The sequence below is a fragment of the Musa acuminata genome, chromosome BXJ2-7 (genome assembly GCF_036884655.1).
Source record: "Musa acuminata AAA Group cultivar baxijiao chromosome BXJ2-7, Cavendish_Baxijiao_AAA, whole genome shotgun sequence".
In the NCBI taxonomy this organism is placed as follows: Eukaryota; Viridiplantae; Streptophyta; class Magnoliopsida; order Zingiberales; family Musaceae; genus Musa; species Musa acuminata.
The window spans coordinates 28,404,174-28,419,953 of record NC_088344.1 but is presented as its reverse complement, the minus strand read 5'-3'; the positions used below and the strand labels follow the sequence as shown (position 1 = coordinate 28,419,953).

Here is a 15,780-nt window from a genome sequence, read left to right as displayed (position 1 = left end):
TATCGTGCCAAAAAATACATTATGCTACTCTCATTAATATTCATCAGATAAATTCTTGTAAATCATCTTTTTATCGTGCCAAAAAATACATTATTGCAACTAGTATATTTTGAATGGAATGAAACGACGACTAACATCAAATTGTGATCGAATGCTAGTTATTTTTGTTGAATCTCGAATTTTAACGAAGAAATCAATTGATAGTATTTATCTGATCTGTATTTTGAGCGACACAGGAAGTTTCGATCAGGGAAAGATAATTAAAAGTAGGAAAAATTATGTTGGATCGGAGTGGAACATATCAGAAGATTGGACGTCGAGCCAGAGGATCGGTTGACGTATCGATAGAAGGCCTCAAGCCATGAGATTGGACATCGGGTCAAGAAGAGCGGAAATTATACCAAGGGAATCGAAATTGCGGAGGTCAACTGACCGATTGGACAATAGACCACAAGAGAGGACGATGCACTAAAAAATCGGACAAGACGTCAATGAACCAATGACATGTCGAACAACATTTGATTGACTTTGTAATAATTATTTAGATCTGAATAGATTTTAGACGTAATTGGGTTAGAATTGGCCAACTCAATTGGAGGCTAGTTAGGCCTAAGTTTAAGTTGTGTTGGGCCAAGTGAAATGCCCAAATAGTGACCCAATAGGTGGAATCGTCGTGGCATAGTCTCTGAGACTATGTCAGGCAGTGGTACTGCCCATACTCAGTCTCCAAGACTGTCAGGCGGTAGTACCACTAGTCTGGACGATTATACCGCTTAGACACAATCTCTCAAGCGATGGTACCGTCAGACTAGGAAGGTACCGTATAGTGTCAGTGTTGTAGGCGGTGGTATCGCCCAACATAAGCGGTGGTACCGCTGGTACCTTGAAAACCAAAGATGAGACACTTTTAAGCTATAAGTTTGAATCAACTTGAAGCCTATAAATACCCCTCTCATCCTTGGTTAACATACACAAGAATTGAGAGCAAAAAAATAGAAAAACACTATTGTAATCTTGTAAGAACTCCTCTCAAGCTCTAAGTGTTAGTGTGGTTTAAGAGAGGAATAAGTAGAGGTGTAAAGATTCTCTCCTGAACTTGTCAAAAGGAGAATCGAGTGTAAAAGGGTAGTTGATCTTCGCCCGTTGAAAAAAAATCGATAGTGGAAGCCGATGGCCTCGAGTGAAGAGGAATCAGGAGTGAATGTAGGTCACGACGACCGAGCCACTATAAATTGGTTTGCATTTATATTATTGTCATTTCCTTAATTTGCTTTCACTATGCTTACAAACAAGCATTCAGTTTCAAGTTATCTTCCGAGATCGGTTTTAATCGAAACGAAGAATTTTCAGAATCGACGTTTTTATCCGCTGTACTAATTCACCCCCGTCTCTTAGTGCCGACTCGATCCTAACAGTTGGTATCAAGGCCACATCTTTCTCATTTGGTTTAACACCCAAGAGAAATGGATCTTTTCGGCTTTCAAAAGGGCTTTCCTATCATTTGTCCACCCATGTTCAATGAGACAGACTGCATATATTGGAAAACTCGAATAAGAATTTTCTTGATTTCTTTAGATTTCAATATTTGGAATATCATTGAAAATAGATTTTAAAGGTTTTATCTTCTAATATGAACGATTGGAGTGATTTGAAGAAGAAGATATTTTTTTTAAATGCTAGAGCTATGAATGCTCTATTTTGCGCCTTAGACAAAAATGAATCAAATAGGGTTTCTACTTGCGAAACGACTTTTGACATTTGGCACACACTCGAAATCACACACAAAAGCACTAGTAGAGTTAAAGACTCTAAAATAAATATTTTGATGCGTGATTTTGAATTATTTCGTATGAACCAAACAAGACTACTGTAGACATGTACACCCATTTTACGAATGTCATCAATAGTCTAAAAGGACTTGGTAAAAATTTTTCTAATTTCGAACTTATTAATAAAATATTGAGATCCCTTCCAAAGAGTTGGGACCATAAAGTAACGGTCATTTAAGAAGCTAAGGATTTGAACTATTTTCCACTTGAAGAACTTATCGGGTCTTTAATGATCTATAAAATGAGTTGTATGACACAAAATGAACATGAGAACTACCTTCCAAAGAACAAGAAGGATTTGACACTTCGTATAATAGAATACCATTTGAGTGATAACTCTAAGTGATGATGATGACCTTTTTAACTCCTCACAATAAAGCTTAAAAAATTCTTAAAATAAGCTTTAAAAGTTCATCAAATGATAAATTTGCATCAAATGAACTTATTACCTCATCTCCAATGGTCATTAGTGCATACTGAGCAACTTGCTCGGTGTTGGTTGGCTCCTCTTCTTCGGATAAACTTGAGTCGTCCCATGTTGCTTTAAGAGTCTTCTTCTTCTTTGGTTATCTCTTCTTTGACTAGGGACATTCACTCTTGTAATATCCAAGCTTCTTGCATTCATAACATATCACTTGTTCTTTCTTAGGTTCAATTTTATTTTTAGTATCATTTTTAAATTTATTTCCTTTTATAAATTTTTTAAACCTTTTTGTTAATAGTGCCAAGTCTTCATCAAAGTCCTCATCAATTAGAATTTTCTTTCAAAAGGTCTTCTTGAGTTCTTAGAGCCATATCCTTCCTGTTCTTTGGAAGGTTGTTCTCTAGCTCTTCATGAGCATTACAAGTCATCTCATAGGTCATTAATGACCCAATTAGTTCTGCAAGACGAAAGTTATTTAAATCTTTGGCCTCTTGAATGGCCATGACTTTAATATCCCAACTCTTTGGAAGGGATCTTAAAAATTTATTAAAAAGCTCAAAATCCGAGAAACTTTTACCAAGTCCTTTTAGACCATTGACGACATCCGTAAATCGGGTGTACATGTCTCAAATGGTCTCACTCAGTTTCATTCAAAAGAACTCATAAGTATGTACTAAAAGATTGATTTTTGACTCCTTCACTTTACTAGTTCCTTCATGAGTCACTTTGAGTGTGTGCCAAATATCAAATGTTATTTCACAAATGGACACACAATTAAACTCGTTTTATCTAAGGCACAAAATAAGGCAATCATAGCCTTTGCGTTTAAAGCGAAAGTCTTCTTCTCCAATTCATTCCAATCATTCATCATAACAGAAGACTTTTGAAATCTATTTTCTACAATATTTCATAATTCGAAATCCATTGAAATTAGGAAGATTCTCATTCTAGTCTTCCAATATATATAATCCGTCCCATTGAGCATGGGCGAACGTGTAATTAAATGACCCTCTAGGTTACCGGCAAATGCCATCTCACTTGGGTTTAAAACCAAATAAGAGTGAACCTTGCTCTGATACCAACTATTAGGATCAAGAGTGGCACTAAGAGGGGGGGGGGGGGTGAATTTGTGCAGTGAAAAACTTTCACGATTTCAGAAAAATGTTCATTTCAATTAAAACTAATTCTGATGAAAATGGCTTCGATTCAATCAGTTTCAGAGAGAAGTTGAACTTGAAAGCTTTTGTAAAAGTGCAAGAGAAGATTAAGGAGGTTTGCAGTAATGTAAATTGCACAAATGAAAAACAAACTAGAATTTAGAGTGGTTCGGTCAATATGATCTACATCCACTTTCAAATTCCTCCTCCGACGAGGTCACCGGCATCCACTAAAGACCTTCCTTCAATAGGTGAAGACCGAACACCTCTTTACAGCGCTTTCTCTTTTTCCCAGGTTTAGGAGATAACCCTTACAAGTCTCACTCCTCTTTCTTGGATGGTTACAAGGCTAAGAGATAAAGGAAGAGAACTCTAATTTTTACAACACTTTTATGACTCAAGAATTCAAGATTAAGCCAATATTTTCGTGCCCTTTCATGCAGAAAAGGGTAAGATTTTTATATACTCCAATAGCTTCAAAATTATAGCCAAAAAGTATCACATCCTCGGAATTCGAGGTACTGGTGGTACCATCGCCATTACTAGGTGTACTACCACTGTTGATCTGATACTAGGTAGTACCACCGCCTGATAGGGGTGGTACCATCGTTGGCAGCATTCACTGCCGACGGTACCACCGCTGGCAGCATTCACTACCGGCGATACCACCGCTGGCACCATTCACTATCGGCGGTACCATCGCCCAGTCTAGGTGGTACCACTACCCAGATATCCTGGGGGGCACTACTTCCCAAGCGGTGCCACCGTCGGCCAAGAATTCAGGGGTTGAATTGGCTAATTAATTCGGTCCAATTCAACCTTGTTAAGGGCCCAATTAGCCCCTAATTAAGTTACTGGGATTATCTCTCAATCCTAACTTAATTTAAGCTCTAACTACTGGGATTATCTTGTTTCGGTACGTCAATTGCTCTTCCGGCGAGCTTCCGACGTACTTCCGGCGAATATCCGACGAACTCTCGGTAATGTTCCGGCAGACTCCCGGCAAGCTCTTGGACTTTACGACAATTTTCTTGGTGAGTTCTGACAAGCTTCTTTGGCAAGCTCCTAGACTTCTCGGTTGGTTCCAACAAAACTTCCGACGAACATCTGGACTTCCGACGAACTCTCGAACTCCCAATGAGATCTCGATCATGACTCTAGCACAACACCTACTTTATGTCTTATTGTTATCATAGTTAATCCTGCACACTTTTCTCAACATATAGATTAGATCAAATAAATTATAATTGACTTCATCATCAAAATCTGAGATTAACAGAAAGAACTTGCTATCTTGAACATTATCAAAAATTGCTAGCTTACCTATCTTAAGAAAGCAAAAAATGCAAACTTATAAAATTTACAATCTTGCACATCTTTAAAATTAATGATGTTTTTATGATTATGCATGTTGTAAAGTGATGAAAAAATTTGCTAGCTTATATGTTGTAAAACTTGCATATCTTAAAAATTGGCTAGATCCACTTCTCCCTTTTGTTGATTATAAAGGGGGAAAAGGTATGATGATAATCATGTATGGAATGATGTATTGAAATTTAGATTATGCATGATTTTATGATGATATATTGCTTGGACTAATAATGATATTCATGATTAAATTTGCTTTGACTTGAATTTAATTTGAATTCAAGGTTCTATCAATATGACATATTGATAGGGGGGAGTTAAGGCTAACTCTGTCATTAATTGGTTGTCATAATGGGGAAGATCATTGAATCTCAAATTTTGATGATGAAGCCAATTGATAGTATTTATCTGATCTACGTTTTGAGTGATGCAGGAAGCTTCGATCAAGGAGAGACAATTAAAAGTAGGAAGAATCATATTGGGTTGGAGTGGAACATGTCAGAAGATTGGACGTTGAGCCGGAGGATCGGTCGATGTATTGACAGAAGGCCTCAGGCCATGAGATCGGGCATCGAGCTAAGAAGAGCGGAAATTACACTAAGGAAATCGGAGTTACGGAGGTCAACTGGTCGATTGGGCAATATACCACAAGAGAGAAAAATGTGCCTAAGAATTAGACGAGGCGTCGATGAACCAATGACATGCCGGATAATATTTGATTGGCTTTGTAATAATTATCTAGTTTAAAATAGGTTTTAGGCGTAATTGGGCCAACTTAATTAGGGGCCAGTTGGGCCCAAGTTTGGGCTGTGTTGGGCTAAGTGAAAGCCCAAACAATGGCCCAACAATTGGAATCGTTGTGGCACAATCTCCGAGATTGTATCAGGTGATGGTCCTGCCCAGACTCAGTCTCCGAGACTATCATGTGGTGGTACTGTCTAGATACAGCCTCCCAAGTGGTAGTATCACCCAATGTTAGTGCTATAGACTGTGGTACTGCCAGTACCCCGAAAATCGAGGATGAGACACTTTTAGGCTCGAAGTTTGAATCCACTTGAAGCGTATAAATATCTCTCTCAACCTTGGTTAACATACACAAGAATTGAGATAAAAAACATAGAAAAACGCTATTGTAATCTTGTAAGAACTCCTCTCAAGCTCTAAGTATTAGTGTGGTATAAGAGAGGAGTAAGTGAGGGTATAAAGATTCTCTTCTGAACCTGTCAAAAGGAGAATCAAGTGTAAAAGGATAGTTGATCTTCGCCGGTTGAAAGAAGATCGGTAGTGGAAGCTGGTGGCCTCGAGTGAAGAGGAATCGGGAGTGGATGTAAGTCACGATGACCGAACCGCTATAAATTAGTTTGCATTTCTATTATCGTCATTTCCTTACTTTGCTTTCACTACGCTTATGAACAAGCATTCAATTTCAAGTTATCTTTCGAGATCAATTTTAATCGAAACGAAGATTTTTCAGAATCAATGTTTTTATCCGCTGCACTAATTCACCCCCCTCTTAGTGCCGACTCGATCCTAACAATTTTATCATATCGGGTTATGATAATTAGTCTCATAATTAATGAGAGACTTGAATATAAAATAACTAAGATCAATGATATGTCATAATGTCGAGGTATTATTAGATTATATATCATGTGCATCATATTACACTTGATATGGGTTAGACTTAGCCTAGTTGAAGATGTCACATACTTGAATGAGATGCATTATAACATTTATTTAGTTTTACATCAAAAATGAACTAAGACTAAAATTAGTTTATGAGTCAAATAAATATATTATTATTATTTCAATAGTGATTCAGACTTAATAAAATTAATAGACTAATTATCCAGCCAGACATTGTAAATTTGAAGCAATAGCTATAGCATATTTAAGAATATATTTGAATTGTGTATTGTAGGCTCAAGTGTATATTTCAAATACGAACATATATTTGATAATTTTATTAAAATCATATTTGACTTGGATGTTGCATTAAATACTCAAATAGTGATACTATCTTAGAGTAATATTAATATTTCAATATTTGTGGAATGTTTTTTTTTTTTTTAATATATTCTATGATATTTTTAAAATTATAAGATTGCCATGATATAATAGAATCTAATCCTCATTCTCTCGAAATTTTTCCATCATCGATTCCTTCTCTCATAAGTTCACTATGCAACTTACTCCGTTGGGTTGTTTGCTCTGACGCACCATCTACATGCTTATCAATAATATTTGAGGTACGTTGAGATTGACTTGCATGGTGCTGAGGTGTCAAGTCTAGACCCTATGTCACCCATAATAACCTAAGTGTACGGTTCAAATTTCTAATATTCTCATTAGGCTCACCGAGCAAACTATGGTCAACATCAATGGTATGACATCAGTAAGTCAAAAATTATTAAACAGGCAGTCATTGTTTTGATACTGTATTTATCGTAAAAAAGGATGTAGTTGGATTATAAAATGTAAGATGATCAAAACCTAAATTATAGTTGACGTGAGACAGATCAAATTTAATATCACAAAAAAGAATATTTAAGAAAGCAACTTATGATCACCCTTCTCCCTTTATTACTTACGGCATTTGATGCTGACTTGGCTGCTCTTTGGTATATCAGATTGCTGCCATCTTAAATAGGAATAACTTGTACTCCGACTATTGAATTGGGCCCCTCCAACGAGAGCCAATCCAACACTCAACACCACTTAAGTGGAACCAATAATTCCACACATTTTTTTGATCTTTCCCATTGCAAAAGAGTGCCTTAACTGTTTGCGTTACCAGTCTTCCTCCAATTGGACCCATACCTAATCCCACCCAACTTGCACCCACTAAGAAGAGGGTGCATGTCCCTCTCCGTTTCTAAGGAGGCGTCGCTGTAGACGTTTTTGGTCTTCGAACTAGTTTGACCCCGCCTGCGGGTCCACTTCTTTCTCCAATCACGAGGCAGGTGGAGAACCGAGTACGACGGGGCAGCGGCCTCGTCGATCGGTCCCTTTGGGACTCCCGTCGGTGGGAGAAGTGCGAACTAACGTTTGTCACCCCGCCGGTCCACCCGCGTCTCCGACATGACAGGTAAGTCACTCCCGGCGGTGGGGCCCGCGTGAGTCACGCCCCGGCGATGTCCAGTCACGCTGACGGGCGGGGTCACTTTTATCTCCAACCACGAGGCAGGTATGAGAGCGGGTGGGACACGCGACGGCCTCATCGATCGGTCCGTTTCGGCGGGAAGTGCGAATTGACGTGGCGGTTCTGCAATACGCCGCGCCACCCGCGTGTCCGAGCTGACACGTATGTCGCTTCAGAGGTGGGACCCGCGACCCGGCAATATCTAGTCTCAGACTAGAATGCCGACGTACGGGGCCATTTTAAACTGTCACCGCGAGGCAGGTAGAAGCGTGGGGAGGAAGCTTAGCGGCCTGATCGATCGGTCCGATTCAGACTCCTTGGTGGGAGAAGTGCGAGCTGACGTGGCTGATCCGTAACCCGCTTTGGATACGTATGTCACCGAGGCCGCGGGGGCCGCGACCGTCGCCAGCCGGCAACATTCAGTCTCTGACCGACAGGATAACGTGGCGAGGGTCGGTTTCGCCAACACGTTTGCCGCGACGTGATTCGTGACCTGGACTCAGGACGATCGCCGCCTTCCTCCACGTGGCTGCTCCGCATTCGCCGTCGAGGCAATCCTTGTGATAACCCTATCTCTTGTCTTCCCTCTGCCTGCATCTTCGTCCTCTACGTGTCCTTTCCCACTCTCCTTCCGTCCCTCATCCACCCCCAACGCAACAACAAAAGCACCGCACCAAATGAGATTTTTCGGAGTTCTTTAGTCGAGGTCCGTTGCCGCACAGAAAGGAGGATCGCCTTTGGATGTCTGAGCTGAGACATAAGCCAGAGGTTAGTCACCCCTCCCCTGGAACTCTGCAGTACATACCGTAGATCACAGCTCTTCTCTATATCTTTAGATGGAGTAGCTCGGAATCTCTCAATGCTTTTTTGGATGATACAGGGGATTCCACCTTCTCAGTGGATTAGCAACGGTGTCCCATTGCTCGAGCTGTCTTTTCCTTCTGCATGCATTTATTGATTCTTGCTACCAGGTAAAGGATGGCGAATTGTGGGTTCTTTGACTCGTCTTTGGGTTTCCCAACTCCAACTTCTGTGTCGGAATTTTGTGTCTGAGGTTTCCTTCTTGAGAGAGAGATTCAGCAGAGAAGCTCAAGTCTTTCTTCAATTTCAACTTTTCAGGGAACATAAAGACTCCCAACTTTGGGAACATGGAATCTAAATGAAGAGTCTTCAGTGAGGATTGGTTATACGATCTTGCTCTTGCTTCATGGCGTGCCTGTTGCTACGGATGATTGCTCCTGCAGATATACCTGCAGGGCTTGGGTCTGCTGAAGCAATTCGAGAGGGAGATCGTTTCCCACGCAAGGCCTTCCGTCCAAGGAACAACAGGAATCTCTCGAGGAAGAGGCGAAGATGGAGTCTGCGATCACCCCATGCTGATTCCAAGTATGCTTCCTTGCGGTTTGATCCAGAGAGCGGGATGAACCTTCCTCTAGTATCGAGTCTGCTAACCAGCACAGCAGGAGAGGTTGCAGTTTCCGCAGAGCAGAAGGTTTACAACGTGGTTCTGAAGCAGGCAGCCCTGGTGAAGCAGCAGCCGAGGTCGAGCACTGCGCTCGATGTGAAGCCAGACACGGTGATCCCTGGATCAGTGGGCTTGTTGAAGGAGGCGTATGACCGCTGTGGAGAAGTCTGCGCAGAGTATGCCAAGACCTTTTACCTGGGTGAGCTCCCATATCCGATTCGCACACGTCAATCTTAAGACATGAAATCGTCACGCATTTTACATGAAATCCTTCTTTTAGGGACGCTGCTCATGACCCCTGAAAGGAGGAGAGCTATCTGGGCAATCTACGGTAAGCATTCATGACCTTTTAACGGCAAGTTCGACGAACCCCAATCTTGTCGGGAGGAATCCTTCCATTTTGGGACAGTAGTTCATATCTTATTGCTTCTTGTTGCCAAACTGATTCATTTGAGTTTTCTCTCAGAAATCAGAGTTATTTCTGATAGAATTAACAGTCCGATAGAATACGAACAACAGTTATTTCTCGCTTTTGGCTTTACCTATCTAAAAAATCAGGAAAAAAGATGGCATTTTCCAAATCCAAGACTCATAATTAAAGCTGGAGTAAATGCTTGAACTATCTAAGAATCATAGCAGGCATTTGCAGATTTCTTTACCAGCTTGTTAAAACTGGAGCAGGGGAACTCCCGGAGCAAAAGATTCCTCGAGTTTTTTGTGCTGCACAATACCGAAACATAGCTTAGACACTACCCTGAGGTCCTCCTCATGATTCCAAGAGTCATTACCTTTTTCAGTGTGGTGCAGAAGGACAGATGAGCTTGTAGATGGGCCAAATGCATCGCAGATCACACCAACAGCACTAGACAGGTGGGAGTCGAGGCTGGACGATGTCTTTGCAGGCCGGCCATATGACATGCTTGACGCAGCCCTCTCTGATACGGTTTCCAAGTACCCCGTTGATATCCAGGCATGTATCTGCCATACAAGAAGTGCAGTCTCTTTGCCGAGTAACGTGCGAGAAGTGTTGCCCTTGTTTCAATCTGCAGCCATTCAGGGACATGATCGAAGGAATGAGAATGGACTTGAAGAAGTCGAGATACAAGAACTTCGACGAACTCTATCTTTACTGCTACTACGTCGCTGGGACTGTCGGATTGATGAGCGTTCCCGTGATGGGCATCGCACCGGAGTCGAAAGCGACGACGGAGAGCGTTTACGGTGCTGCTTTGGCTTTGGGACTTGCAAACCAGCTCACCAATATACTCAGGGATGTTGGCGAAGAGTAAGTAGACATGATCCTCCGACTGTGGCTTTCTTCTTGCACGAGCAACATCAACTGACGAGCGAAAGCTTTTTTATCAGTGCTAGAAGAGGAAGGATTTATCTGCCACAGGATGAGCTCGCCCAGGCTGGGCTCTCGGATGAGGACATCTTCGGCGGCAAGGTGACTGAGAAATGGAGGAGCTTCATGAAGAATCAAATCAAGAGGGCGAGGATGTTGTTCCAGCAAGCAGAGGCTGGTGTGACTGAGCTCAATCGAGCTAGTAGGTGGCCGGTGAGTGGCCTTGTGCCAATGACTCCATCGAATGGCTTGTAGCTGAGAGCTTGTCATCTCATTGCCTGTTGCAGGTTTGGGCTTCTCTGCAACTGTACCGGCAGATCCTCGATGAAATTGAAGCCAATGACTACAATAACTTCACGAAGCGAGCTTATGTTAGCAAAGCGAAGAAGCTGCTGGCTCTGCCGGTGGCATACGGAAAATCACTCATCAGCCCATCTTCTCTGAGCCAGTCAAACTTAGCAAAAACATGAACATGATATGAACTGTGTGCCCTCTGCTACCATTCTGTGGAGTATGCACACACGTCCAATATACATTGTATTGTGAGGATGCTAACAGGTTAAGTGGTGCCATCGAACTACAATTTGCTGTAACTTGGCTCTTCCATTCTATTAATTGTCACATATGGTGTGGGATAGTGGAAGACGGTACGTTTCGATCGTAGAATTTATTGCGTGCATGTTCTTATCCTAATACTAATTCTGGATTCAGCTTATATGTTTTTTTCTTTATTTTTTATCCTTTTGAATAAAAAATAAACGGTAAAGACGTAATCTAATATGATATCTTCATAAAATTTATTGAACTAGATTTTGAATCCTCAATCCTTCGTAAATATAGCAGACCAATATCTTTAATGAAAATTTGAAGTCTTAAATCTTGATAAATGAGTATGAGATAAACATATCAAAGTGAATAACAATGCACATAATGACTTTTTTTGTTGGGTATAATGAGACCAACGATTGAGAATTAATTAGTATTGTATGATTCTATTTAATCAGGTGAAATATATTATAGATTTGTTTGAGTTTTGATTATAGTTGTCGGCCAATAAAAATAAAATTCACTTATGATAAAATTTTATTTATGATTATTAGCCCATAGAAAGGAAATCCATTTATGATCTTGATGGGAGGGGTTTTCTTACTTTCTTATCCTAAATCCTTTGCATATAAATAGACAAAACTTTCTAGGGGTTACACACATGCCAAATTTCAGAAGTCGTTTCGCAAATAGAAACTTGATTCAATTCATTTTTATCCAAAGCACAAAATAAAACATTCATAACTTTGACATTTAAAGAAGAAGTTTATTAGAAGACTTTTGAAAATCATTTTCAATGATATTCTATAAATTGAAATCTAAAGAAAGCAAGAAAATTCTCATTCGAGTTTTCCAATATATGTAGTCCGTCCCATTGAACATATGAGGACGAATGATAGAGTGACCTTCTTGAAAGCTGGAAGAAGCCATCTCTCTTTGGTGTTAAACCAAATAGAGAGAAACGAGGCTCTGATACTAACTATTAGGATCGAATCAGCATTAAAAGGAGGAGAGGGGGGAGGTGGGTGAATTAATGCTATCGTAAAACTTTACGTCGATTCAAAAATCTCGTTCGATAAAAGCCAATATCAGAAATGAGCTTGACTTAGAGTGCACATTCATAAGCATAGTGAAAGTAGTAAGTGAAGCAGTTTAAAATGAAAGTAAAGAGCTTAAAGTAAATGCAAACCGAGTTTTATAGTGGTTCGATCTTCGTGACTTACATCCACTCCTAATTCCTCTTCACTCGAGGCCACCGGCTTCTACTACTAGTCTTCCTTCAATGGGCGAAGACCAATTACTCTCTTATAACTCTTTCTCCTTTTCACGGATTTAGGACACAAACCCTTACAAGTCTCACACCTCCCTTGAATGATCTTAAAACTAGAAAGCAAGGAGGGGGAGGACACTTAGCAATTTTACAACCCAGAATAACAACCCCTTTCTGCTCTAATTCATACTTCCTTCAAGCATGAATAGCTGGGGTATTTATGGACCCTAAATGGTTTTAAAAATTGAGCCAAAAAAAGGTCTCATCCTAGATTTCTCAAGTCCTGGTGGTTTCACCGCTTGTGTTGGGTGGTACCATCGCCTATAGCACTGACATTGGACGGTACCACCGCTCAATCTAGCGGTACCACTGCCTGACACAATATGGGAGAATGTGTCTGGGCAGTACCATCGCCTGACATTGGGTGGTACTGCTTGACTGGGTGGTACTACCACCCAGTCTGGTAGTACTACTGCTTGACACTATTAGGATCAGGGGTCGGCACTAAGAGGGAGGGGGGGTGAATTAGTGCAGCGGTAAGATAATGACGGTTTAAAAACTTTCATACAATAAAACTATTTCCCACGTAAAATCATTTTTAGAAGCTTAACTTGAAAGCGAGTTCGTAAAAGTATTAAAGGCAGTAAGCACATCAAGAGGTTTGCAGTAAAGATAACTTGCACAAATGTAAATGCAAACAAGATTTTAGAGTGGTTCGGTCAACGTGACCTATATCCACTTTTGGCTTCCTCCTCCGACGAGGTCATCGACGTCCACTAGAGGCCTTCCTTCAATAAGAGAAGGTCAATCACCTTTTACACCCCTCTTATCCTTTTACCGGGTTTAGGAGACAACTCTTACAAGTACTCACTTACTCCTCTCTAAACAGAATTCTAAGTTTAAGGCTAGAGGAGGGATCTCTCAAGTGATTTCTACAGCGTTTCTTTGCTTTTAGACTCTCTATGCTTGTGTACTTTACCTAGGGATGAGAGGGGTATTTGTAGGTTTCAAGTTAATTCAAATTTGGAGCCTAAAAACAACTCATCCTGGGTTCCCCGGGCACGGGCGGTACCACCGCCCAGTATTAGTCTGGTTGACACTGCCTTGGGCGATACCACCGCCTGACATAGTCTCGAATACTATGCCACGACGGTGAGACTCCTTGGGGCACTGTTTAGGCTTCTTATTGGGCCCAACACAATTCTTACATGGGCCTAGCTGGCCCGTAATTGGGTTGGCCCAATCCAAGCCCAATTACATGCTAACTACGAAATCATAAGACATTTGCTACGAAAAACAAGTCCCTATGTCTATTCTTCCGGTGATCTTCCGGCGAACTTCTGACGGACTCCTGGCAAGCTCCTGGACTTTATGATAATCTTCTTGGCGAGTTTCGACGAGCTTCTCTAGCAAGCTCCGAGACTTCTCGGTTGGTTCCTCCAAAACTTCCAACGAACGTCCAGACTTCCGATGAACTCTCGAACTCCCAACGTAATCGCGTCTTTGACTCTGGGACTTCATTTTGCTTCATGCCTTGCTATCGCGTCTTTGGCTGGTTGAAATCTTTGTACCTTTGAACTCCAGGACTTTATTTATCGCGCCTTTCTTGATTTTCTCCTCGTCTTCGGAGGAGCTCGATTCATCCCAATTTTTGTTCTTCTTCTTGCGTTCAAAGCAAGTAGTTTCGTTATTTTTATTCTTTAATTTTTGTTTCATTAACTTTTAAAATTTCTTAGTGAGTTTGGGTTCACCATCACTTGAGCTTATGCTCGAGTGGTCTTCAAATATTCTATGTCCCAAATCCTTCATGTTCTTTGGAATGTAGTTTTGTTCATCATGTGCATTGTGCACCATTTCATATGTCATCAATGAACCGATAAGTTTTCAAGTGGAAAAATATTTAAATATTTTGTTTCTTGTATTGTCGTTACTTTCGATTCCCAAGTTTTAGAAAGTGATCTTAAGATTTTGTTAACGAGTTCAAAATTTGAAAAGATTTATCAAGTCCTTTTAGATTATTGACGACATCCGTAAAATGGGTGTATATGTCTCTAATAGTCTCTCTTAGTTCCATACAAAACATCTCAAAATCGTGCATCAAAAAATTTACTTTAGAATCTTTTACACTATTTGTGCCTTCGTGTGTGATTTCAAGAGTGCGCCAAATATTGAAAGTCATTTCGCACAAAGAAACCCGATTAAACTCTGTTTTATCTAAGGCGCAAAACAAGGCATTCATAGCCTTTGCATTTAGAGAAAACGTCTTCTTCTCCAAATCATTCCAACGGTTCATTGGAAGAGAAGACATTTTAAAATCGGATTCAACTATGTGCCATAAATCGAGATTCAATGAAAGCAAGAAAACTCTCATTCGAGTTTTTCATTAAGTGTAGTTCGTCCCATTGAAAAAGGAAGGACAAATGAGAGAGTAACCCTCTTAAAAGCCGAAAAGAGCCATTTCTCTTTGAGTGTTAAACCAAATTAGAAAACCGTGGCTCTGATACCAATTGTTAGGATCAGGGTCAGCACTAAGAGAGGGGGTGAATTAGTGCAGCGGTAAAAACTATATCGGTTTGAAAAACTTCGTACGATAAAAATCATTTTCGACGAAAAACCGATTTTGGAAACCTAACTTGAAAGCGTATGTAATGAATTGAAGGTAGTAAGCACTTAAAGAGGTTTATAGTAAGGTGATAGCAAGGATAAAATGCAAACAAGAGAACATGACAGTTTTAGAGTGGTTCGGTCAACGTGACCTACATCCACTTTCGGCTTCCTCCTCCGACGAGGTCACCGACGTCCACTAGAGGCCTTCCTTCAATAGGCAAAGGCCAATCACCTTTTACACCCCTCTTCTCCGTTTACTAGGTTTAGGAGATAACCCTTACAAGCACTCACTCTCCTCTCTAAACAGAAATCTAAGTTTAAGCTAGAGGAGGGAATACACTTATGATCGCAACATCGTTTTCTCTCTTTTAATCTCTCTGTGCTTGTGTGCTTTAACCAGGGATGAGAGGGGTATTTATAGGCTTCAAGTTGATTCAAACTTGGAGCCTAAAACTTTTCCATCCTGAGTTCCTCGGGCACAAGCAGTACTACCGCCTGCGTTGGGTGGTACCACCGCCTAGTGTCAGTTTACACTGACACTATCCTGGGCGATACACCGCCTAGGTCTTCATGATGATCTTCTTGGTAAGTTCTGATGATCTTCTTGGCGAGTTCTGACGAGCTTCT

The 15,780-nt window shown here is 40.8% G+C and overlaps 1 protein-coding gene across 1 annotated transcript; it reads left to right on the top strand.

Moving 5' to 3' along the window:
• Positions 1 to 8,516: 8,516 nt before the first annotated feature.
• Positions 8,517 to 11,373, top strand: PSY1 (phytoene synthase 2, chloroplastic). Its single transcript, XM_009388150.3, has 8 exons — positions 8,517 to 8,688; positions 8,801 to 8,891; positions 9,040 to 9,584; positions 9,666 to 9,716; positions 10,183 to 10,355; positions 10,435 to 10,670; positions 10,751 to 10,943; positions 11,018 to 11,373. The coding sequence occupies exons 3-8, from the start codon at positions 9,128 to 9,130 to the stop codon at positions 11,198 to 11,200; spliced, it is 1,293 nt and encodes a 430-aa protein (XP_009386425.2). The 5' UTR covers positions 8,517 to 8,688; positions 8,801 to 8,891; positions 9,040 to 9,127; the 3' UTR covers positions 11,201 to 11,373.
• Positions 11,374 to 15,780: the final 4,407 nt, after the last annotated feature.